Below are 25,741 nucleotides of genomic sequence, written 5' to 3' on the forward strand. Positions count from 1 at the left end.
GACCTTGTCAGGGCCCTAATGCTAAGCCAATTCTCCGCATACATACAGTGACCACTCTAATTCAGGACTCTGTCGCTTCTTACCATGATTATCATTATCATTATTATTATTATTATTACAATAGTGTCTTTATTGGTGTACCTGCCTTCAATCTCTGCCCTCTCCAGTTCATTCTTTTTTTTTTCTTTTTGGTGAGGCAATCAGCGTTAAGTGACTGGCCCAGGGTCACAGAGCTAGTATGTGTCAAGTATCTGAAGCTGAATTTGAACTCAGGTCCTCCTGCCTCCAAGGCCAGAGCTCCATCCACTGCACCACCTAACTGCCCTTCCAGTTCATTCTTTACACAAATGCCTAATTCTTAAAACTCAAGTCTAACCATGTCACTCCCCTACCCAAGAAACTACTGCCCTAATGTAAAACACAAAATTGGCATATAAAGCATTCTACAATCTGGTTCTAACCTGTCTTTAAAATAAAAATCTTTTTTTACTATAAATTCAATAAACATAAACTTTTTAATGTGCATGGAATAGAAATTATATATGAAACTGTGAACTTCCATTAATGTAGTTTTTCGTAATTTAATACAATAGCAAAAGAAAAAACTTTCATTGTGTCCCCTTTTGAACTGATTTTGCTCTCTTCTGTGTATTTTTAAATATTTCATTGATATTCTTTTCTCTTTTCCTTTTTTTTTTGCCTCACTATCACTACCTACAAACTCGACCACCCCTTAAAAAAATCGAAACCCTCTCTTATAACCAATAAGCATAATCAAGCAAAACAGATCACTCTGTTGGTTCTGTTGTATACATATACTTCCAGTGCCCCTTTGCCAAGAGGCTAGAAGCAGCCTTCATCATCAGTCTTTTGAAGTCATGACTGGCCCCTCCATAGATCAGAGTACTGAAACCTTCCAAAGTTGTTTTCCTTGGTCATCACGTCAGTTTTTCTCCTGTTTCTACACACTTCACTTAGCATTGGCTCATACAAGTTTCTCCATGTTTCTCTAAATCTAAGTCATATTCACCATTTCTTATGGCACAATTATATTCCATTACATTTGTATGCCATAGTTTGTTCAGCCCTTCCCCAGGGCACCAGTTGATGGGCACCAGTTCTTTGCCACCACAAAAAGAGCTGCTGAAAATATTTTTGCACATATGGGTCCTTTCCATCTATTTTTGACCTCTTTATAGGCTAAGTAGTATTTTTTAGGGTTCAGTGACTGGCACAGTTTAGTGACTTTTTGGAAAAGGTTCTATGCTTTCCAGAATATACAACCTGTCTTTCCAGACCGACCTCATATTACTCCCCTTCATACACTCCATATTTCAATTAAATTGGTTGACATTGTCCTCAGTACTCAACTGTCTACCCCCCACCTCATTGCCTTTGCACAAATGAGCTCTTCCCCCTCCCTTCTGCCTATTGGAATTCTGAGCTCTTTTCAACGGCCAGAGGTTCAAGAGCAACCTCCCCCAAGACCCTTTCCTGATACCTCAGTTGTTAGTGCTTTCCCCCCATCCCTCCTGAAATTTGTTTTGTATATATTTTATAGGTATCTATCTGTATACATATTGCTTCCTCCCTGTAAAACACAAGCTCTTTGAGGGCTAGAACAATTTTCATTTTTTTTCAGTTTTTGTTTCCCTAGCACCCAGCACGGTTGTTAGCACACAGTAGGTGCTTAATAAATGCTTGTTGAATTAATAAATAAGATGATCTCTAAGATCATTTTACTTCAATAAGAACTCTTCCAGTTACCATATTCTTTGAACAGGATGAAATTGCCCATGGTTTTACAGCAAGTTATTGTCAATGCTTAAAACCCAATTTCTCCTTCCGTTTCTGGCATTCTCTGACTCGATTCCTACTCTACTACTGACCAGCGGATTGTGCTTAGGCAAGGCCATTCCTCTCAGAGTTCTAATTTCCTCAACTACACAATGAGGGTAATCATACTTGCGTTGTCTTTTCTAGGCCTCAGTTTCTTTTTCTGCAAAATGGTTGGAAGAAAGGTGGTATATCAGTAAGACCACAACATTGGAAGTCAGAGGAAGGAAGGAAACAAAGACAAAAATAAAAACATTCCTAACTCTCAAGGGGCTAACATTCTGCTGGGAGTTAGAGGATCCCATGTGAAATCTTGGCTCTGCCACATGCTGCCTGTGTAACCTTGAGCAAATCACTTAAGCATTCTGAGCCTCAATTATTCCATCTGCAAATCGATGGAGCTGGACTGGATAACCTCTAAGTAGAGTCAGAGCTAACAATATTTGTGCCTGGGGCAGGACAAAACACCCTCAGTATAGGCATATAAATTACACCCTTAAATCAATTCTTCAGAATGGAGGAGCAGGGTGGTGTTTAATGTTGAACTACCATAGATGTCCTTTCCTTCTGTTACTCTGTCTCTCTGCACACTTTGAGAATGGGGGGAGGATACTTCACTAATGTGAAAACATGTTTAATAGGAATGTAAACGTATAGCCTATATGAGATTGTGCACCGTCTTGGGGAGGGTGGTGGGGAGGAAGGGGGAGAAGAATTTTAAGCTCAAAAGCATACGGAAGTGGTTGTTGATAAATCAAAATAAATTAATAAAATTTTTCTAAAAAGAGAGAATGGGGGGAGGATAGGACCCATAAAAAGTTCCTTCTCCCTCCCGAGGAGGAGAGGTGGGGACCATTGGTGTAATGAGGAAGGACGACATCCCTTCATCCCAGGTTATCAGAGGTATCTGCTCCCAACATCCTTGTTCTTCAGCAGAGGATCTCCACCTTTTACATACCTTCCCAGGGCCAGGCCTCACCCACTATCATCGAAAAGGGAGACAGACAGTTTCATCTACTCATGGACCCATAAAGGCGAAGAAAGGGGCAGTTGGGTGGGTAGGGGATATGTTAGACCTTGACGTGTTATTCAAGGTATATCTGGCCTCTGGAATGGGCATTGAGCAACTGGGTGAGGTCTTCATGCCTAGAAACCCCTTAGCCTCATCAGCTGCTTCTGCTGACAGGGGCCAACACCAAGGGCACACTGGAGTTCCACATCCCTTGGTGTTCTCTCAGGACAGAGTGTGCCAATTTTCTTCAGCTCCCCCCAAACACGCAAATTCGGGTCCAGGAGTGGGGGTGAGGGGGAGCTGGACACAGAGTTTTACAAGACCTACTGAGTCATCAAAGACAGATTTCTGCCTTTCCTGGTGAGGAGGAAAAGACGATGAAAGCATCAGGGCCAAGTCTGGACGTCCTGGGAAAAAGCCGAAAAGAGGAAGAGATACAGATCTGTTCACTTTACAATTTTGCTGTTGGCTTTAGAGTTAAGAACTGCTAAGTGGGCTGGGTGGCAGAGTAGGACCCTTGGCCCGGGCTGGACTGGGAGGGAGCAAGGCTGAGGTCCTCTGGCTGGGGCCAGAGCTCTGGGCGGGATCGGGGGAGGGCTCCAGCGGTGGCGGCTCCTCCCCACCTCGGGCTGGTACGGTGCGGCTGCTGGGCGGCTCACGGCAGGCAGGAAAGAACGGCCGGCCGGAGATTCGACGATACCGGCGGTGGCAGCAGCTCGGGGGGTGCCCCAGAGGCGGAGCGGAGCCCCAGCCCCCCAGCGCCGGGGTACGGGCGCCAGCTGGCGCAGGGCGGGGATGGGGTGGGCGCTGGGGAGAAGTTGGGGAAAGTTTAGTCAGAGTTGGCCTGGGCACCCCCACCCCTGCCCAACGTACACACAGTTGGAGGCTCCCGGCCTGGGGTAGAGTAGGGCGCAGAGAGATGGAGCGGAGGTGAGATCTTGGAGTTCCTGGGGACTGGGGATCCCAATTCCTTCAGAGTCAGGAGAGGATCACAGAACCTCTAAGGCTTGGGGGTGGGGGAAGTCCTTAGAGCTGGGGTTTGGAAGTGGGATGGATCCTCAAGCCCTCAGATAGAAAAGGTCGCTGGGTGCCCTGAGTTTCTCGGAGAGTGGAGCTGGTGGTGCTAGGGACCACCTGGCCCAGTCCCATCTTAGGCTGGCACAGACAAGTCCCCTGGGGAACATCTCCCCTACTCCCCGCATTGGAGTTGGCTGAAGACCGACTCCCTCCCCTCTCCAACAGCTGGAGGCCGCCCTATGGGTCACCCCGAAGCCTAGCCAGCTGCTCCTGAATATTTTACGCGGGCGGCGGGTCGGGGACGCCGTTCCCATGACACTTCCCGTCTCCTGTTACCTGCCCACTAGCCGACCCCTCCTCCCTGCCATCCTTGCTTCCCTACCCCCTTTCCTTTTATTCCACAGAGATTCAGAACTTGGGCCCAGGCCCCGGCCAGATCTGAGGCCCCTTCCTTAACCTCTAAGAGGCTCAATGAATTAGAACCTCCGCCCCACAGTTTGGCTTCTTGAAAAGTCGCCCCTCACAACTCCAAACCACTCATCACCCCTACCCCAGGGCAGCAATCTTAGAACCACTACCAACCTCCCACTCCCAATCTGGACCAAGGGTCAGAGGTCTTTCTCCTTCTTTTGTCTATATTTGAACAAAACAGAAGGGAGAACATGTGAGAGGGTTGTTTGTGTGATGACTTGGATCTGTGCTCTCGCTTCCACAAACCTTGTGTGAGGTACCCACAGGTTGTGGTTCTGGGTATATGAAAAGTAATTGTAAATGTGTATATCTCCATGTGTGCTGAATTACATAGGTGTGTGTCCTCTGTGACTATATGGGTGTAGTTTGTATATCGGCTTTAGCATACAATTAACTCTGTGTGAATGTGTGCACATGCAGAACTGTATGTAGTTCTTGGCCTCTGCATGCTGTTACTGTGCAGTTAAGAAATGTCAGTGATGGATGGATGTGTTCTCTGGGACTGTGACTAGAAGAAACCCCTAACCCAATGCCAGGTCTCCCCCGCCCCCATTAGAACAAAATAGACCGAAAAAGAGAACCAGTGACCTCTTTGCCCAGCCTTTCATTCACAGGAAACATGTCGCCTATTCTCTTCAAGATGACGCTGAACACCCAGCAGGATCCCCAGACGGTCCTGAGAAGGCGATCCAGCACCCCACTGTCCCTAGCACCAAAGCCTAGCTCAGGCCTTTTGGCTCCAAAGCCCCCCAGGAGATCGAATCACCCCCAGCTCTGCCAGTCATCCTCTCTCAATCCCCCCCCTCGGCCTCCCTCGCCTGCCCTGGACAACTGGTCCTCTGACTCCAGTGATTCTGGTGACTCCCTCTACCGTGTAGTGCTTCTTGGAGACCCCAGGGTAGGAAAAACCAGCCTGGCAAACCTTTTTGCTGGTATACAGGATCGAGACCTACAGGAACATCAGGGAGGTAAGAACCTCAAGACGGCAGAATGAAACCTCTGGTGGGGGGAGAGGGTATGATATTAGTGCAAGTTTTAAGTTTTAATAGTTTAAAACTTGCACAAAGACTTCTGGAACAAACACCTTGTATTTGTATACAAAAAAGTAGGTTTGCTACACATGCTGATCCCAAAATCAGCAGCTGGAATTGGTGAGTTGCAGAGTCTCTAGTCCAGCTCAGATCAGAATAGTAATTCCCTCTGTAACTTCTCTGACAGTCCCTGATCAATCTGTCATCCAGTCTCAGACTTAAGGAGCTCCAGGGCTTGGGAGCTCACTGCTCCCACCCCCAGGGACAAATCATTTTACTTTGAGGCAGCTCTGAATGTTAGGAAGCCTTTCCTTCCCCTAAGCTAAAATCTGCCAGTTTCTAGTTCTGCTGTAAGTTCTACGGAACAAGACCAATCTCTCTTCCATATTTCAAATATGGAAGACAGTGATCATTTCTCCACAAGCCTCCTCTTCTCCAGGTAAAATATCCCCAGTTCCTTCAACCAGTAGCCTCCAATTCCCCCACCACCTTGGCCATCTTTCTCTGAACACACTGGCTTATCAACATTCTTCCTAAAATGTGGCATTCAGACTTGAAGATAACAGCCCAGGACTGGTCTGACTAGAACACAGAACAGCAGAAACTCCACCTTTCATTCTCTCTTAACATAGCCTAATCTCTCTTAACATAGTCTAAGGTCACTCAGTTGGTTTGGGCTGCTAGGCCATGCTGTGCTATTAATTCTTAACAATCATACAGTCCTCTACAACCCCTGGATCTTTCTCACAGAAACTATTATCTAATCATACCTCTCTCAAACTAGATTTGGGTAGTTGATTTTCTGAACCTGTTTGTAGGCTACATTTCCCCCTATTCAATTTAATCTTATTAGATTTAGCCCACCATTCCAGCCTGTTGAGGTCTTTTGGGAGCCTGACTATTGTCCCACTTGTTAGCTATACTTCCTAGTTTTATGCTATCTGCAAATTTGGAAGACGTGTTGTCTCTGCTTTCCTTCAAGTCATTAGTAACAATGCTGTTCAGCATAAGGCCAAGGACAGATCCCTGGGGTATTACACTGGAGACCTTCCTCTAGGTAGTTATGGTCTAGTCTTTGAGTCCAGTTCTGAACCCACCTAACTATACTATCATCTATATCATATTACATTGACTTATCCAGAGGGATAGCATAGGAAAGACATTATCAAATGCCCAATTGGATTGATACGTTCACATGTAATTTTATTGTTGTTCAGTCATTTCCAGTTGTGTCTGACTCTTCATGACCTCATTTTCTTGGCAGAGATATTGGAGTGGTTTGCCCTTTCCTTCTCCAGCTTATTTTTACAGATGAGGAAACTGAGTCAAACAGGGTTAAGTAACTTGCCCAGAGTCATAGAGCAAGTAAGTGTGTGAGGCCAGATTTGAACTCAGGAAGATGAGTTTTCCTGACTCCAGGCCTGCCACTGTATCCACTGCGCCACCCAGGTGTCCATGGAATAGGTGGGGGATTAATAAGCTTACATGTGATAATAAGTGATATAATTAATTAATATTAATAAAAGGGAGCCACCCAGGTGTCCTCCACAATTCTACTGTCTCTAGGCCAGCAAGTAGCTTTGTCTTAGCCCAACAAGGAGCACACAAAGTAGGTGCCCCTTCACATTCCCCGTTCAGTCCAACTGAACCAACATTTTATTAAGTGGGGCAGTATAGTGTAATGGGAGAAGGACTGAACTTGGTGCCAGGCAAGTTGGCACACACTTTTAATCCCTGCTGCTAGGGAAGCTGAGGCTGGTGGATCCCCTGAGCGCAGGCTATAGTGGGCTGAACCAATTAAGCATCTAAACTAAGCAACCCCAGTGTGGTGAGCTGCCTGGGAAGGAGCTGCCAGGCTGCCTAAGGAGGGGCAAATCAGTCCAGGTTGGAAACAGAGCAGATCAAAGCTCCCATGCCAATCAGTAGTGGGATTGGGCCCTTGAGTGGCCAAGGCATATCCAGCCTGGACAAGGTGGTAAGGCAGGGAGACCCAGTCTCCAAAAAAAAAAAAAGACTTTGGTTCAAGACCTTGAGCAAGTCATTTCTCTTCTCTCTGCCTCAGTTTTCCTAACTGTAAAATGGGGGGGTTGAGCTATATGATCACTAGTCTAATGCTCTGATTCTGGTACTTACAATAAGTTCACTTGTGAGAAGTGGAGTTGCAAGAGCATGGTCCCTGATCCATCCCATACATGTGGATGTTGAAACCATGTTTAGGGACCTCCACGTCCCACAGCCCATTGGCAGCTAAGCCAGCATCTGAACCCCTGGCATTCAGGTGCTTTTCTCTGAAGGAAGGCTATCAAGTTATAAAATCAGCAGAGGGGCTAAGGAACCCGTAGTCCAGACTGGGGACACTAGTGCCCCAGGCAGCTTCGTGACTAGCACACTTGTACCCTACAAGTGATTGGGAGCATAAATCTAGGAATTGGAAGTCTATTGGGAGTCAATATAGAGAGGACCTCAGGTAGGACTGAATTCTCTAGCCCTTACCCTTCCTCAAAGGGAAAGAACCTTGAACTGGGAGTTAGACAACCCAGTTTTGAATCTTTACTATAGTCTTAAAATATGACCCTGAACAAGTCGTTTCCCTTCTCTGCACCTCAGTTTCCCCATCTATAAATTGAAAGGGTTGAACTAGATGTTTTCTCAGGTGTCTTCCAGCTTTAAAAATTCTAAAAGAGGTGACCAATGGGAAAGTGCTTAGAAAACATCTTCTTTTACTCTGTGGGTGACCTCATGGACATAGGCCAAGAGAAGCTGAAATGAGGACTCATCTGGCTATTAGGGCATCTGAACATGAACTTGGAGAGATCAATGCTATACAGAAATTGAGCTAAATTATGAGACTACTCCTGAAGAGACTAAGATAGTATAGGAGAGAGTATGCCTTGAGGTATTTGGGGAAATACTTGTATATTGTTCTAATTATATCTTTGAATTAAATATCACTTTGTAAAAGGTAATAAGAAAAAAGTCTTCTTTTAATTATTCAATCTCTGCCATGGAAGCCAAGAGCTTCCATCTCTTCCTCTGAGGTCAGCATCACTGTACCCCCAGATCTCACTAAGCCCAGCCTATCCTCTCTATTCCAGAGGACATGTATGAGAGGACCCTGTCTGTGGATGGAGAGGACATGACGCTGCTGGTTATGGACACCTGGGAGTCAGAGAAGCGGGTATGGAACAGGGAACGTGGAAGGCCCGGGCAGCCTGATGGGAAGCCTCCTGGGAATTCTAGAAGCCTGGGAGCTCCGCGCTTCAGCAGAGCAGACAGAGAGGTCCCCAGGTGTCTGGATACCCAAAATGGAGCTGCCATAGAATCATTTAACATTTGTTGGACCTTAGAACATAGAATGTCTGAGCTGGAAGGAACTTAAGACCATCTGGCTTAATCCCCTCCTTTAACAAGGGCAAAAACTGAGGCCAAGAGAATGGAAGTGACTTGCCCAAGGTCATACAGTGAGTCTATGGCAGACCCAGAATCCAAACCCAGATCTATTTGGTCCTGAGCTGAGGTTTTTCCCAATGCACCATAAACCCCTCAAGAATGTCTATCCCTTCCTTCTTGCCCAAGAGAATGAGCATCCTCCTACTTCATCTGGGAGGCTTGGAAGGCCTCTGAGAAGATGGCTTCACTCTCTTCCCCTGCAGGATGAGAAGAGCTGGCACCGTGATTACTGCCTACAAGTGGGCAGCGCCTATGCGATTGTGTACTCCATCACAGACCGAAGCAGCTTTGAGAGTGCTTCTGAGCTGCGCATTGAGCTCCGAAGGGCCCGCCAAGCAGACAATATTCCTATCATCTTGGTGGGGAATAAGGCAGACCTGGTGCGCTGTCGAGAGGTCTCTGTGGAAGGTGAGGACAAGGGCCTCAATCTACCTGGTCTGTCCTGCTCTGCTACTATTTCCCCTTCCATCCTTTCTCCTGCTACCACCCTGAAAGTACAATGACCCTGGGCCCCTGGCCCTGACCGGAGCTAAGCTAAAGTGAAACTGTCCCACTGTCTGAGCCATAGCTAAGGTGGGGCAGTTGGGGATTTGTCTATGACCAAAAAAAAATCTGTGGGATGTCAGGCACCCCTCCTCCCAGGTGACTGTACCCCAGGTAAAGTTCCCTCGGGCAGCAGTCTCCCCAAGCAGCCGCCTTATAGTGTCCTCAAGTACTGTTTCTCCTCCACAGGCCCTGGTGTCCAAGTTTCTCTCCACCTCACACCCCTAACTAAACTTGTCTTTAAAAGCATACCTGGGGGCACTTTTTCTTCTGCTTGCCCTCTGAAATTTGCCCCGGCACCAAAATTGTGATTATGGATCTACCTACTATTTTCCCCTCCCTCCCTGCCCTTCTTTACTTCTTTCTTTACCTTCATGGTGCTCTCTCTCCATCCCTACTTTCTCTGTTTCTCTCTGTAACCACTTCTTCTTCTCCCGCTTTTCTCTCTTCTTCCTCCTTCCCCCTTCTCTTCTGGACCCTGCCTACTCTCTCCTTTTGCTTTTCCCCATACTCATCTGCCTTTTCTCTTTTCCTTTATGTTATTCTGTCTCTTCTTCTCCTTCAACTTCTCCCCTTGTTTCTCTTCTCTCCTCTGACACCCTCTCCCTTCCTTTTTCCTCTTCCCTTCTCCTTTTCTGCCTTCTCCCATTTTCTGCTTTCTTCTCCCTCTCCTTGCCTCCTCTCTTCCCCATCTCCTCTCTTCGGTCCCCCTTCCTTCCCCTGTAGAGGGTCGGGCTTGTGCTATGGTATTCGACTGCAAGTTCATTGAGACTTCAGCAGCCCTGCAGCACAACGTAGCCGAGCTCTTCGAGGGCATCGTGCGTCAGATCCGCCTGCGGCAGCTGGGCCAAAAGGCAAATGGTCCCGGTCTTCCAGAGCCTCGCCCTAAGAGCCTCAGCCAGAGGGCCCGACGGTTCCTGGCCCGGCTGGCCACACGAAACAACAGGAAGCTAGCACTGAAGGCCCGATCCAAATCCTGTCATGACTTGTCTGTGCCTTGACGCGAGGCTCTACCTCACTGGGCTCCAAGAACATAAAAGGGAGAGGGGAGACACCATCTAGCCTGGAACCAGCCCCAGAGGTTCCCCCAGCTGCCACCCCCACCCCCCATATAATCACCTTCCTGCTGCACTGAACCAAATAGCTTATCCTCCAGGTATCGTTGATGTTTCCAGCCATAATGACTCCAAAGTGGGAGGAGAGGGATTGCCAGGCCTGCAGAGGAAGAGGCAGATTGGAGGGGGGCAGCCCATGTCCAGGGGGAGGGACCTAGAAGTACTGTCCAATCCTACTAGGCACCTCCTCCTTCACACCCACAAACAGGGAGGCCTATGTGGTCTGGGTAATCCCAGGGAACAGAATCCTGGCACCCCTGCTGTGCCTGTGAATCAGGAGGGAGAGTGCCAATGTTGGACAAGAGATCCAAGTGCCAGCCCTAAGCCCCCCAGGGGGAGCAGGTGGGCAGCAAGCTGAGGGAGAAGGCTGCTGGGTGGACAGCTCAGGTGGTGATAAATAGGGCCAATGAAATCATCCTTATTGAGGGGGACAAGCTCCGTAGCTGGAGATAGGAGAGGCAGACTTGGAGGAGATAATGCCACCATCTATACCTTTTTGTACTACCTGTCTCACCACCATGCTATCCAGCCATCTATGGCCCCAGAAGCTCCTTCAATAAACCAGACCTGAGAGGTGTCCCATCCTTCAGTTGCTGTGTCTACTCCGAGTCCCACTTTTCCTTCTCTAAGTCAGGGCAGGATTTTGGAGAGAGAGAGAGAGAGAGAGAGAGAGAGAGAGAGAGAGAGAGAGAGAGAGAGAGAGAGAGAGAGAGAGAGAAGGCCTCACTTCTTTCCTTCCTAAGCCTGGTTCCATCCACAGTGCTTCCCAAACTATACCTCTGGTTGGCCCAGGATACTCAAATTCATCTATTTGGGCAAAAAGAATATATAGAATTATATCTATGCATCTGGCTGAGGCTAGAGGAGATAAAGAAAATGTCATATGCCAGCTCCTGTCCTCAATGAGTACTGACCTATAGTGGGTATAGTTTCATTTCAATAACCCATTTTTCAGGTCAGAAAAATTCAAGAGCATGTTACAGCTGCAAGAGACCTCAGAGTATAGATTGTTAGAACAAGAAGGGGCCTTAGAAAATAGGATATTGGAGTTGAAATTGCCCTATCCCCTCATTTCACAAAGAAAACTGAAACTTAGGAAAGGGAAGGATGTGCCCAAGGTCACACAGCAGGTTTGTGGCAGAGTCTAGAATACCCAGCTCCTAGAACCCTGCCCTTTCCATTATATTATGCTGCCTATCTCCAACCTTAAAGGAAGTTTCTAGGGTTCCCCTCCCTGACAGCCCCAGATGTGGGGAATGTTGGAGACAACCCAACATCTGGCTGGTGGGGGTTGGGGAGGGGAAAGAAAGACTGGGCTCTGGGCCAGGATCCAGCTGGCTTGCTCAGGTCAGGTCAGGAGTTTCCAGTTAGAAGGGAGTTGAGAGGCCCCAGTGAATTATCTGTCTCTCATTGGGGTAGGAGAAGGGTTTGTGATATTGTTTAGATACTGGCTGTAATCCTATTCATAGGGCAAGATTCCTCAATCCTCCATTTTTACATACACACACAAAACACAACACAACACACACGCATACACATATCCCTTCTAAACCCATCCTAGACATCTTCAACATAAATACCTTTCCTGTCCCTTAAATGGCACAATGATCCTGGCAGCTGCATCAGGCATTCAGAGTCCTTGGATGCTACCCATCCTTCTCACTCAATCCCCTTCTCACACATACACAGCAGAAAACTTGGTAATGATCTTAGAACATAGAATGTTTATGACAGAAGGGTCCTTAGAACAGATGTCACCTTGAACAAAACAGACTACAGAATGTCAATAACAAAAGGGTCCTTAGAACATAGTATGTGTGCTAGAATATAGCTCAGAACATACAACATTAATGATAGAAGGAAGTTTCGAACATAGATTGTTAATAAGAGTTCTTAGAATACAAGATATCAGTTAAAGGGGACCTTAGAATATTAGTGATAGAAGGATTCTTAGAACATAGACAGTTAATGAGAGAAGATCTTTAGAACGTAAGATAACAGCTGGAAGGAACCTTAGAAAATGAGTGATAGGCAGGGGGTAGTGGTGGAAATCTACAGTCTCAAGGCCACATGTGACTGGATCCAAGATTTGTTCTGCGAAGTTTGGACTCAGTCAAAGGGCCTCACTGGACGACTTAGAGGGCCACATGTGGCCTCAAGACCACAGGTTCACACACACATACACACACACACACACACACACACACAGAGAATATCACCTAGGTTGCACAGTGAAGAGAGTGCAAGACACAGGAAGACCTGAGTTCAAACCCTATCTCAGATACTAGCTGTGTGACCCTCTTCTGTAAAATGTGAATAATAGCATTTACTTCCTAGAGTTGTGAGTATCAAATGAACAAACATATGTAAAAATGCTTTGAAAACCTTAAAGCCTCATAAAAATGCTGGCTGTTATCATTATTATTATTACTATTACCTGGAAGAGAACTTAGGATATAGAATGTGACTCATAAAAGGGACCTTAGAACACAGAATGCCAGTGAGAGAAGGGTCCTTAGAGCATAGAATGTCAGTGAGAGAAGGGTCCTTAGAACATAGAATGTTAGTGAAAGAAGGGTTCTTAGAACACAGAAGGGACCTCATTACACAGTGTCGGAGGTAGAAGAGCATTAGAGTACAAAACATTATAGAATGTAAGAGCCATTGACCACAGGACAGAAGAGCTGGAAGGACCTTTAGAACAGAGAATGATTGTCCACCTTCCCTGCCCCTCCTCCTCCCTGGCCCCTGGCTGGCCCGTCTAAGCAGCCCGAGTTAATAGGGCCAGGAGCCTGACTGAGCCTTCAGCCAGATGGGTGGATCCCAGCTGTAATTGTGGAAAGTTGGCAGGAGACAGCCAGCAGCAGCGGGGAGAATGGAAAGAATGATATCAAACCTAGAAAAATGTAACCCAGATAATAAGCCCAGCAGACCCTGCCTGAAATGAAGGAAGGAATGATGAGCCAATCCACTGGCAACTGAAAAGAGTTGAAAGCAAAGGAGTTTTTGAAGCTGAGCAACCTATTCCCCATATCTCCATAAAGGGAAGGCTGGGCAGGCAGCTTTTGAAGGGACCACTGCCTTGGGAAGCATGCCCCAGCCCACCTGATCCTAGGGTGAGATGTGAAAGTAAGAAGTACCAGCTGAACCCTGCTCCAGGAAGGTGGGGGCCAGCACTTCCTGCTGAGCCCTGACCCCTCAGAAAGGGGATTTCTGGGTTCTTTAAAAGGCCTAAATCCTAGATAAGCCAGGGGAATTGCCTCCCTGTCCTTACTGCCACCAGCCTCTGCCTACCTTCTGGAAGCTCCAGATCCCCTCAGCTCATTTGTCATATATGAGGCCAAGAATCCTTCCCTTAAAATCCATCTGAGGCAGTCTCTTTTGAAACTAAACTTCACTAAAGAACTATGACGGAAAGGGAATTAAGAGTGTACAAGGTTTACAATGGCTTAGAGATCTTTTGTTTAACCCTCTCTAATACCAGCTCTACTAAAGACTCACTGTGTCTTTAGGCAAGGATCTTCCCCTCTCCAGAACTCAGTTTCCTTATCTTCAAAATTATGGGATAGAGCACCAGGCCTGGAATCAGGAAAATCTGAGTTCAAATCTAGCCTAAGACACTTAATTATCTGTGACACTGAGCAAGTCACTTAACCCTATTTGCCTCAATTTCCTCATCTGTACATGAGCTGGAGAAGGAAATGGCAAACCACTGCAGTATCTTTTCCAAGAAAACCCCCAATGGGGTCACAAAGAGTTGGACACTACTGAACAACAGCTATATAACCTCAAAAGCCCCTTGTACTTTGTGTTCAATGCCCTGACAATCTATAATCTAAGGTCCCTTTCAGTTCTAACACTCTGTGATCTTAGCTTCAGCACAGGGAGGTAACTTGTACACTTTGAAAGGTACTGGAGGGGAGGGGAAGACATTGAGGCTTCAACCCCCCAGACAGGGCAGAGTGAATAGGGAACTAGGGCATCCCATCCGCCACCAAGGGGACATGACAATTCAGGCAGTAAAGTCAGTCAGTGAAACATTTATTAAGTACCTACTATGTGTCAGGCACTGTGCTAAGAGCTGGGGGTTACAAAAGGAGGCAAAAGATAGTCCTTGTCCTCAGCAAGATATATAAGCAGTGATATCCCTACTCTACATGCTCTATAAGTATGTGTTAGTGGTAGTAGAAGAATCCTGGTTCTAATGCTTACTAACTGTGACTAGTCATTTGGCAAGGCTGAAGCTAAGTTTCCTCATCCATAAAATGGACGGCATGATCCTTACAATACCAACCTCAAGGAGCGGTGCTGTAAAGGACTTTGTAAACCTTAAAGGACTAGAAAAATGTGAACTATTGTTATAATAATAGTAACTATTATTATTATTATATAATTCCTACCAATGCCAAGGTCCCCTGGTTTTCTCCCTAAGCGTCTGCACCCAGAAGAGATTTCCCATCTGGCCTTGTTGAAAATTGAGCTCTCTTTCTCCAGACATGATTCTTCCCTTCAGGGTCCAACCAGAGAGCTGTGCCAGCCTCAGCCTGATCATAGGGAGACACCGGCACCCTCCCTATCACCCATCCCCAGTGATAGCAGCTCATATTTCTCTAGGGCTCCTTCCTTGCAAGGTCCAGAACCTGGCCACTTACACCCTGAGATTCAAGGCGCTAAGAAGGCCACACAACTGTAAAATCTCTTACCTGTCCAAGTGTCTACAATTCCACCCATTAGTCTCACCCTCTGGGTTAGGGCTTTGAAGGCCCCTGTGCAAACATGTTCTATGGGAATGAGAGCAGGAGTGGGGGTCGGGGTCGGGGTCATTAGACACTGTCTGGAAGTTTGGTTCCAATTCTGGCTACTACATTTTATCAGGAACAGTGATGATGACAATGACAGTGACTCCTGTTTCTACATAGTACTTTACTGTTCACAAAATTTCTTCACAACAAATTTGTTAAGAGAGAAAGGACAAGTGTTACTATCTCCATTTCATTTTACAGATGGGGAAACTGAGCTTTTTGTAAGTGTTAGACCCAGGTCTCTATTCTAATCCAATTCTCCTAACTCTTTAAATCCAAGGCTCTTCTTGAAAGGCCTAGCATAGCAAGGGTGGGGAACCTGAAGCCTCAAGGCCACATGTGGCCTCGAGACCGAATTAAGACTCAGGAGGCCTGAGTTTTAATCCCAACTTTGCCTGTTGACTAGCTGTGTGACTTTGGGTAAGTCACTTCATCTCCCTTGTCTCTGTCTCTTAAGCTGTAAAATGAAGCCTTGAACTAGCTCATCTACACTGGAATCCTTTCCACTACAACAATTTATGTTTCCATAAGTCACTCCTACCTCTCTGAGCCTCAGTTTCCAGTCATGTAAAATGAAAATGCTAATACTTGTGCTACCTAACACACAAGGCTGTTTTAAGGAAAACATTCTTCAAACTTTAAAGTGCTATAGGAATATAATCTGGCATAGTAGCATGCACTGGTGGTACTAGTTGTAGCAATGGTAATTGTTTTATTCCATCACACTGTCAGAAACTGGAGCATGTTGGGGGCAGGGGCGCTGCCAGGATGAGGAAACCAAGGGCAGAAAAGAGGGACACCCTCAACAAAGAAGTATGAAGGAGGAGGCTTTTCCTCTGTGGGGTTCCAAGGTTTGCCCTTGAGGACTTCAGTAAATCTAAGGGCAGGACTTTCCATCCTGAAGGGATGAGAACTGTTATGGAAAAAGTGATAAATCTCTGGACAGATGAATGTCTCCCCAGGGCCCTCACACAGCCCAGGGCCTGTCTCACTCCTTGCTACTGGGGAGAGTTTGCACGTCCTCAGCAGAGTTTCTATCCTGGTCCTAGTGAGGTTTGGATTTGGAGATTTGGATCAAACCAGTCACCCAGCTCCACCCTGAATTTCCCAGAATAGGGAGGATGGGCCACCAGAGATCCTTGAAAACGACAAATAATCCCACACCCTCTTCTAGGGCATCTCATTCTTTTCACTTCACCAGGACATTTTTACTGTTGGCCCGGCCCTGTCCGGGTCCCCCAACCCCATTGACCCTACAGCAGTATAAGTCCTGGGGCCATCTGAGGTCAAAGGAGTCTAGGATCCACAGGCCTAGGCAGAGGGTTAGGGGTCAGAATGGAACCCAAAAAAGGAACAGCAAGCAAGAAAAATCTCTCATCCATCTCATCATCCTGGGAAGAGCTGACAGGGAGCCAGCTGCCCAGAACGGAAAGTTTGCTACCTTGAGAGAAGGGGCCAAGGCTGGAGAATCCATTGATTGAGAAGGGGAATGGGGTAGGGAGCAGAGTGGGTGGAGACGAGCAGTAGATAAAAGGTAGTTTGCATCAGTTCGGCCCTGGACCTCCAGGGAGTTTGTGGAAGGAAATACAGGGTCCACTGAGTTGGCCTTTCTATAGGGAGATACTACTTCCTTGCCTAGCCCTCTACTCCTCCCCCTTCCCCCTTTCCCTACCTCTCCTGAACTCTTTCCACTCCTCTGGGCATCGTCAGCTCCTGGATCAGGGTAGCTGGCAGCCTCTGAAATTAAGCATGGGCAGGATTTGAGGTACGAAGACATGCAACGTCTGAGAATCTCTTAGTATACGATTAGATGTAGGAGAAAGGTAGACTGTGTGGAAAAGAACAACAGACTTAATCAGGAGACCCAGGTTTGAGGAAAGTCTTTGTCATTAACTAGCAGGAGTGCTACCAGGGACCTCTGTATCACTTTGGGCAAGGAGTGCCACCTATGTTAGCTTCAATGCCTGCATCTGTATAATGGGGTAGTAATTCCCGCCTTCCTCACATGGCAAATGAGGACTCAATTTTATATGAAGTGTGTTGTCAATATAAAATACTATAAAAGGCCATATGATTTTAAAACTGAAATATAAACGTCAATTCTTATTATGCACTCCAGAAAGACAGCTAATGCTCAATTCCAACTTCACATAGGAAGAGGATGACTCTCGAGTCCCGTGAGAGTCATTGGATTGGCCTTATTCACAATGACCTTGATTTTGCCTACATTTTCCCATACTCCCTATGAAATGAAATTGAGAAAAATGATTATTAATAACCGATTAGTGGCAGGGAGAGGGACCTAGGGTTTTTTATCTTTCTACTTCCTCACTCAAAGCCTAGTCCTGGTGAAGTACAGGGCAGATGACCAGACTGGCTGAACATTCTCCATAATCTTGCGTGGGACCCCACCCAATTGGGAAAGATTAGTTCTGATTAATAGATAAAGGCTATCTTTATCTAGGTGAATTCCAGCAGCCCACAGTTCAACAGCAAAAGTGGTCTGGGTGGAGGATATATCCTTTTGTACAGCTTGCTGGGGGTGGAATGATCTGGATGTGGAGAGGAGTCTCTTTGTCTCAGAGTGACCCTATCAGAGTCACATCATCCCCAGCCCCTTGTTAGAATAAGCCTACCTCTCATCATTATAATATTTATGTTCTCATTGTTAACCAATCAGAGTTGATCTCCTCCTGTTGGGAACACCTACTCTCCAAGGGTATTTAAACTTTCATAGGGCCCCCAAAGTTGGTCTTCAGTTTATGAGAGAAAAACACTGACCTCAATCTATTAATGATTTGCTACTCATAATTAATAAGTTGATTATTAATTAACCAGAACTTACGTCTCTCAGGCTTTTCATTCCTCACAACACTGAATAGCTGTGAGAGCTTGGACAAGTCACTTTTCTCTCTAGACCTCAATATCCTTAGCCAAATAATGAAGAGTATGACAATGAGAGCTACGAACAACAAAAAAAGTGTGTGTGGGGGGAATCTTTTTCTTTCTTTTTTTCTATCTTTCTTTTTGTGCGTTGGAGACAAAAGAAAGATCAAAGAAAGAACAGGACTGCTTCTAGGGGTGGAGGGGATGATAACAGATCGTGGAAAGAAGGCAAAACAACTCAAATTTTATTTTTGCCTCTCCTTCCTCTACCAAAGAGAACTATCTTTGAAATGGAAAGGATTGAACAAAAATAATTAAAAAGAATGTGAAGCCCAAGTGGGAGATGGGAACTCCATCAGAGAGTCCTTTTTTTAGGTTGACATCACTCCATAAATCATTACTCTTTGGATCCAATTCAATTTTAGCACCTGGGCCAACATTAGATAGGCAGTCTCCACAAGGTTTAGTCGTTCCGTTGTTTTTCAGTCATGTCCGACTCATCATGACCCCGTTTGGGGTTTTCTTAACAAAGATATTTCCTTCTCCAGCTTATTTTATAGATGAGGAAACCGAGGCAAACAGGGTTAAGTGACTTGCCCAGGGTCACGCAGTAAGTATCTGAGGCTGGATTTGAACTCAGGAAGATGAATCTTCCTGACTCGAGGGCCAGAACCCTATCCCTGCACCACCTAGCTGCCCTCCACAAGGTTGCTCCAGGTCAAATACACTCTGTACATCATAGCTGACCAGCTTTCATTGGTCTGTTTTATTGGTCTGGTCAACTAGTCAACCAGAGAATTCATTATTACTACTATTCCTTAAGAAGAAGAAGAATAGGGGCAGCTAGGTGGTGCAGTGGATAGAGTACCGGCTCTGAAGTCAGGAGGACCTGAGTTCAAATCCGGCCTCAGACACATAACACTTACTAGCTGTGTGACCCTGGGCAAGTCACTTAACCCCATTGCCTAGCTTAAAAAAGAAGAATAGTAAATTAGCATTTATGCAGTATTATTTAAGATTTGCAAAGCACTTTACAACTATTTCATTTGATCATCATAACAACCCTGGGAGGTAGGTGTTATTATTACTTTCTTTTTACAGATAAGGAAACTGAGGCAAACAGGTTAATTGACTTGCTCAGGGTCACAAAGCTAGTGAGTATCTGAACAAATATTTGAACTCATGTCTTCCTGACCAGAGGTCCAGGGCTCTATCCACTGTACCACATTAACTCAAAGCAGGAGGCAAATCTATTTAATTGAACAGCCTAGTGAGTAAGGCGTAGCCAGGTGGCATAGTGGTTAGAGCACTGAACCTGGAACCAGGAAGGCTCATCTTCCTGAATTCAAATCTGACCTCAGACACTTACTGTGTGACATTGGACAAGCCACTCAACCCTGTTTGCCTCAGTTCCTCATCTGTAAAATTAACCGGAGAAGGAAATGGCAAACCACTCCAGTATCTTTGACAAGAAAACCTCCAGTGGGGCAACAAAGAGTCAGACATGACTGAAACACAGTGAGTAAAGTGATGAGAAAGGATCCCCTGTGTACTCATAGGGTCTACTCTTCCAGCAGGAGAGGGTATCCGCACAGAGAACACATGGCACACGACACATTCATGGAAGGTGCCCAGACACATACGTAGGGATGTGTTTGGCCATGGCATGTTCTTGACCTGACTGGGGCAACTCATACCTCCAAAGCTACAGACCTTTGGTAACGTCGTGACACTACTCTCCACTGCACTGCTTCTATTGGACATCTCCATTGGTTTTATAGTCATCGGTCTGTCCTCTGTTACCATCTGTTAGACTTCAGCCAGATTCAAACAGCAATGATAACAACAGCTAGCAGAACCTCCTTCCCCACCAGACTAAGGTTAAGTCTTTCCTTCAGACCAAGGTCTTTTCCTTCAGACCTGAGTTATTGTCAGATATCATACCACCTGCTATTACCACTGTTCCACATTAGCAAACTGTTTCATGGTTTTGTTTTGTTTTGTTTTGTTTTTGGCAATTGGGGTTAAGTGACTTGCCTAGGGTCACACAGCTGGTACGTGTCAAGTGTTTGGTATGATGTCACATTTGAACTCAGGTCCCCCTGACTTCAGGGCCTACGCTCTATCCACTGCGCCACCTAGCTGCCCCACGTTAGCAAACTGCAAAGGAGCTGGGTGAAGCTATGTTCAATCCCTGAGCACATCATGCTTTCTTGTTCTTTGTAAACCATAGTGTTGGGCTAGGTGGAGACAACTGCAAAGGGCTATGCAACTTTGCCCCACTTAGCCAGGAACAAAATGGCGAGGATTTTTTTTTTACTTCCTGCCTTTTTATACAACATTTTGACAGTATTTGGCTTGGGTTTCTCGATACAAATATTTGTGAAATACAGATCTTATCATTCAGTTAGGTCTGTATCCTCCTGACTGCATTAGGCCACCTCACTGCCTTCCGTGAGTTCGAGTCACCATGTCTGGACAGGCCTTTATCCAGAGCACTGAGAGAGCTGGCAGGTGTGATTATGGAGCTGTTGTGCCACTGATCTTTGAAAACTTGTGGAGAACAGGAGGGTGCCACAGGATCAGAGATGAACAATGTCCCAATTTTCAAAAAAAGGTTGATGTCTTCAAACCGTTGACCTTGACTTCAGCTCCTGGTAAAATTCTAGAATGTATTATTAAAGGGATAGTTGTTAATGAACAAATAGAAAAGCAGGTGGTATGGCACATAATGAACAGATCATGCCATACTAATCCTCTTTGACAGGGTTATTACACTTGTAAATCAGAGAAATGCCACAGACAATCCAAAACCTGGATTTTAGCAAAGCTTTTGATAGAGGTTCTCAATGTTACTCTCCTGGACAAAATGGAGAATTGCGGACTAGGTAGAGAGTCGTTCAATGGAGTCATAACTGATGGAGTGACCAGATGTGTACTTCACAATATTTGCTGAGAGGATGTAGCAAAAACAGAAGGAAAAACACATTCCCCACCCCCAAACCAGAAGCATTCCCTCTCCTGTACCTGGAGACCAATACTTCCTATATACCCTCTCTCACCAAGGGAGGGCTCAGGGGTTGCTACAGAGCATTTCACCCATCAAGTTGATTTCCTAACATGGCGTTTGCTGCCTTGCTTTGAGGACTGGACCCTTCAGAAGACGGACCTTTCAGATCACTCCCTGAGTATTCAGTGGTGCCCTGGGCTTAGCTTCTGCAACTCTGGAACAGACTAATCTCACTAGATCTCTATAGAAGCTCATAAGCTCATTCTGTCTCTAGTGTTTTTACCTAAAAGTAAGGAAAAACAGACAAGGGAGAGGCAGAAGTAATAGCAGGGCTTTGTGCTCACACAGCCCAAACAGATCAGAGGGAGCCCACAGCCCCTCCCTAACCCACAGAAGTCCATCCCCTTCACTCAGCACAAGGGAAACAGACTGAAGGAGAGAGAATGATTTTGTTGGCTAATGCCTTTGTATACATATTCAGTTCCCATTCAGCAGCCAACCAAAAAGCTCCCTGTACCACACTGTTATTGGACAGGAAATAATCTTAGAAAACCTTTGTATGCTTTGAAGCCCAGGTAGGAGATTGCATCAGCCAGGGCAAGCAGCATGTGCTCCTAAGGATTGGACTCCTATTGGGCAGTCCATCATTACAGATGAATAGGATTACAGATTTAGAGCTGGAGGAGACCACAGACACCAGCTAGTCTAATGCCTTCATTTTACAAATGAAGAAACTAAGATCCAGGGAGTAACATGCCATAGATCACATGTGTCGTCAGCATCAGAGACAGGATATGAACCCATATTATGTGATTCCACAGTTAATCCACTTTCCACCACACCAGCCTCCCACCCTACCCAGAAAAGCAAGAAATACATATGAGCAGATGCAAAGCGAAGAGAGGAGGAGGAAAGACCACTATGTGCAATGATTACAACAATTAAAATGGAACAACAATATCAACAAAAAAAAAAGTGCTATGCAATTAGAACAACCAAGCTTAACCTTTAAAAAAAAAAAAGAAAGAAAGAAAGAAAAGAAAAAGCTCACCTCTTTCCCTTCTTTGCAGAGATGGGGTATTATTTCCCTGCCCCCACCTCTCAACCTCCCACTGCATATCCTGTCAGTCTGTTCATGTGTTGATTTGTTTTACTGAATTGCTTTTTTCCTCTGTTTCTTTTTAATTCTTTGCCCTTGGGATGGTTTTCTGGGTAGGAAAGAGAGGATGAATTTATTTGCAAATGAAGATCATGTAAAAACAAAATGTCAATAAAATTTACGAAAAGAATAACAATGGTAAAAAAAAAAAGATGGGTTTTGACATCAGGAATTAGTTTGGGAACGTGGAAAGCACTCTACCATTTATGAAACACAATCCAGCCCACTTTCTTTCTCCAATTCTGGGCCTAGCTGGTTGTATCTCTTCAGGGTCTATCCAAGATGTATGCACTTATGAACTAACTCAGTGGGTGGCCCATCTAAGTGTAAATCATAATCTGAACAATAATTATTTTTCTTCCAATTCGTTTTCCAGTGTGGGTTTTATACAAACTTTCCTGAGTGGCTAGGTTTGTCATTTGGGAGGTCCTCTGCTGATCCTGGCCTTAAAGCCAAGTAGCACCACATCAGCAAACAGCAATGTAACAAGAATTATCACTCCCCCCCCTCCATACACACACACACACACACACACACACACACACACACACACACACACACACACCCTCTCTTTACCAAATGTGGCAACACCAAGGGAATATTTAACTTCCCCTTCCCATCTCCTTAAGGGCAGCTAAGTGGCACCAGACCTGGAGTCAGGAAGACTCATCTTCTTGAGTTCAAATCCAGCCTCAGATGCTTATTAGCTGTGTGACCCTGGGCAAGTCACTGAACCCTGTTTGCCTCAGTTCTTCATCTGTAAAATAAGCTGGAGAAGGAAATGGTAAATGATAAGGTTGGGAGCTGGCAGAATGAAAAAATCAAACAACCCTTACAAGTAGTTGTCATAATGCATTCAGCATCTTCTCCTACTTTTATCCTTTGTTCTAATTTCACTCTGGATCTTCACCCTGAAAGATCCCTGCAGCCCCTGCAGCCCCTTCCTCTGATTGGTCCATTCCTCCTGAAACCTCCATTTTATGGAAGCATTCAAGCCAAAGGCAAGCGAGTTCATTCCTTTATTCCTTTCTCTGCTCCACTCTCGAATCCTCAGACTTCTTTCTCCACCATACTCCCATATGGGTACTTTCTCCTCCCCACCCCCTTTTATGTGTTGTCTTCCCTATCAGTGTAGGCTAGAGGAAGGGTCTTTCTTTTTGCATGCATTTGTATTCCCAAGCACTTATCACGTGCCTGGCACCTAGTGTTTAATTAATGTTTCTTGACTTCACTAATTTGATTTAAAAAAAATTTTTTTTATTGTGAACTTGACAAACATCAACAACCATGAACATTTCCATATTCAAAGATCAGGAGAAAAAAGATTACATAGGGAACTATGGATCTTTTTTATATACAGTTTGATTCTTGGTAGATCCCTATTGAATTTTAAAAGGTAGTACCAACACCATCCTGCTTCTCAGTCTGTGTTCCTTTCTGAATTTCCTCTGTTCTCTTCTGTGATTTTTTTAAAAAATATTTCAGTGGGATTCTTTTTCTTTTTTTTTCTTTTGAAATCTTAATATTAATTTTGACCTTTGCCTTAGCAAGTTAATGATGTGACTGTGCACAAACAGCTGATTTTGAAATGACTCTCACAGCCATAGCTAGTCACTTCCAACTTCCTAGGATATGATTCATTTCATTTTTTTGTAACTTTTTTTAGTGTGAGCTAAGTTCAATCCCTTATAACTATTATCTTTTCGTATCATCTTTTAATATAGTCATAATATCACAGGTATGAGGCAAAACATGAAAAAGTGGGATGCTGTAACCCAAAATGCCAATTTGATCTTGGGCTGCTTCATTGAGAAAGGCACTGATTCTGGAGCGGAAGTAGGTAACGAACTTCTCTGTCGTCAACCCTGATCCCCTCACATGTGGAGTACTGTGTTTGACTCTGGTTAGTACATTTTAGGAAAAACATTGACAAGCCCAAGTGCAGAATTCCTCTCTGAGTTTCTCTACTAATTCTCTCATCTTTCCCTACCATGACACAGCAGCCCCTTTACCCTTTAAAGTATATACTCCACCCCTACAGCCCCCTCCTCAAGGGATTGCTTCCTCTAAGAACCTCCATTTTCAGGAAAGAGCCTAGGCCAACCATGCCTTCATTCCTCTCAGGGCTCCCCTCCTGACTCTTTGGATTCTCTTTGTAATGCCTTCATACACATACCTTCCCCCTCTACCCTCCTCACACTATCCACCTTCCTTTAAATGTTTTGTCTATCCCCCATTACAATGTAAACTCCTCAAGGGCAGGTATTTCTGCTGTATCTGGATTCCTGGCACTTAGCACAGTACCTGACATGTTCACTTGTTGACTTGTTACAAAAGAGGGTGATCTGGACAGTCACGTCAAACTCAAATAGAAATGGGGCCGCAGGTCTCTCTGTATCCCAAAGAGATCATACAAAAGGGAAAAGGACCTACATGTGCAAAAATATCTATAGCAGCTTTTTGTGGTGGCAAAGAATTGGAAATTGAGGGGATGCCCATCCATTGGGGAATGGGTGAACAAGTTGTGGCATATAAATGTAATGGAATACTATTGTGCTATAAGAAATGATGAGCAAGCAGACTTCAGAAAAACCTGGAAAGACTTACTGATGTGAAGTGAGCAGAACCAGGTGGACATTTTACACAGAAACTGCAATATTATGTGATGATCAGCTATGAATGACAGCTCTTCTTAGCAATATGATGATCCAAGACAATTCCAAAGGACTCATGATAAAAAAAGGCTATCCACATCCAGAAAAAAGAACTGATGGAATCTGAATACAGATCAAAGCATACTATTATCACTTTCCATTTTTTCCCTTGGATCTGTTTCTTCCTTCGCGACATGACTGATACGGAAATCTGTTTTACATGACTGCACATATATAACCTGTAACAAATTGCTTACTGTTTTAGAGAATGGAGAGGGGGGAGGGGAGGGGAGAAAAATTTGGAACTCAAAAAAAATTTTTTAAACGATTGTTAAAATGTATCTTTACATATAATTTTAAAAAAACACAAAATACTATTAAATAAAAAAGAAAAGAAACAGGGGCCACTAAGCCATATGTGAGGATTCTTGCAGGCCACATATTGATTTAGAAAACCACATGTTTATCAGTTTCTTGATATTTTAATCTGGTTGAGTGTTACTGGGGCATGCTGTAGGTACATGCAATCCTCAGACCACATGTTTGACATATCTGGTCTGGATGTCAAGAACAATAGAGACCACGCTTTATCAGAATCAGTTGCTGGATCCAGAGATGTTTAGCCTGGAACAGAGAACACAGAGACAGGATATGATCACTGTCCTCAAGTAATTGAAGAGCTGCCACATGTTCTGTTGGACCTCAGAGAAAATAACAAAGAGCAATGGGAAGAGGTTGCAGAGAGGTAGACTTCA

General features: G+C 45.1%; 1 protein-coding gene and 1 long non-coding RNA gene across 4 annotated transcripts; one reads left to right on the forward strand and one right to left on the reverse strand.

Annotated features, from left to right (window-relative positions):
* The first annotated feature begins 3,406 nt into the window (after nucleotides 1–3,406).
* REM1 (RRAD and GEM like GTPase 1) lies at nucleotides 3,407–11,064 on the forward strand. Of its 3 annotated transcripts, none has more exons than XM_020990681.2 (5): nucleotides 3,407–3,614; nucleotides 4,977–5,304; nucleotides 8,463–8,545; nucleotides 9,021–9,225; nucleotides 10,087–11,064. In XM_020990681.2, the coding sequence occupies exons 2-5, from the start codon at nucleotides 4,977–4,979 to the stop codon at nucleotides 10,359–10,361; spliced, it is 891 nt and encodes a 296-aa protein (XP_020846340.1). In that variant the 5' UTR covers nucleotides 3,407–3,614; the 3' UTR covers nucleotides 10,362–11,064. The 3 variants fall into 3 exon arrangements, with proteins under 3 accessions (XP_020846340.1, XP_020846342.1, XP_078006320.1); XM_020990683.2 differs by lacking the exon at nucleotides 3,407–3,614 and adding an exon at nucleotides 3,647–3,778; XM_078150194.1 differs by lacking the exon at nucleotides 3,407–3,614 and having other exon boundaries at nucleotides 4,956–5,304.
* Nucleotides 11,065–20,130: 9,066 nt separating this feature from the next.
* On the reverse strand, nucleotides 20,131–23,365 carry LOC144455639 (uncharacterized). Its single transcript, XR_013484358.1, has 3 exons — nucleotides 22,983–23,365; nucleotides 22,225–22,381; nucleotides 20,131–20,828 (listed from the first exon to the last, which is right to left on the reverse strand). It is a non-coding gene; the product is annotated as an uncharacterized LOC144455639 (long non-coding RNA).
* Nucleotides 23,366–25,741: the final 2,376 nt, after the last annotated feature.

This window comes from Phascolarctos cinereus, unplaced genomic scaffold (assembly GCF_003287225.1).
Source record: "Phascolarctos cinereus isolate Bilbo 61053 unplaced genomic scaffold, phaCin_HiC Scaffold_2;HRSCAF=192, whole genome shotgun sequence".
Lineage (NCBI taxonomy): Eukaryota > Metazoa > Chordata > Mammalia > Diprotodontia > Phascolarctidae > Phascolarctos > Phascolarctos cinereus.

Excerpts from the sequence above, each read along its gene's own strand:
- REM1 (XM_078150194.1), top strand. The coding sequence starts at position 4,956 with ATGTCGCCTATTCTCTTCAAGATGACGCTGAACACCCAGCAGGATCCC. Across the intron at positions 5,305-8,462 it reads CCTACAGGAACATCAGGGAG|AGGACATGTATGAGAGGACC; the intron begins GTAAGAACCTCA and ends TCTCTATTCCAG. Across the intron at positions 8,546-9,020 it reads CCTGGGAGTCAGAGAAGCGG|GATGAGAAGAGCTGGCACCG; the intron begins GTATGGAACAGG and ends CTTCCCCTGCAG.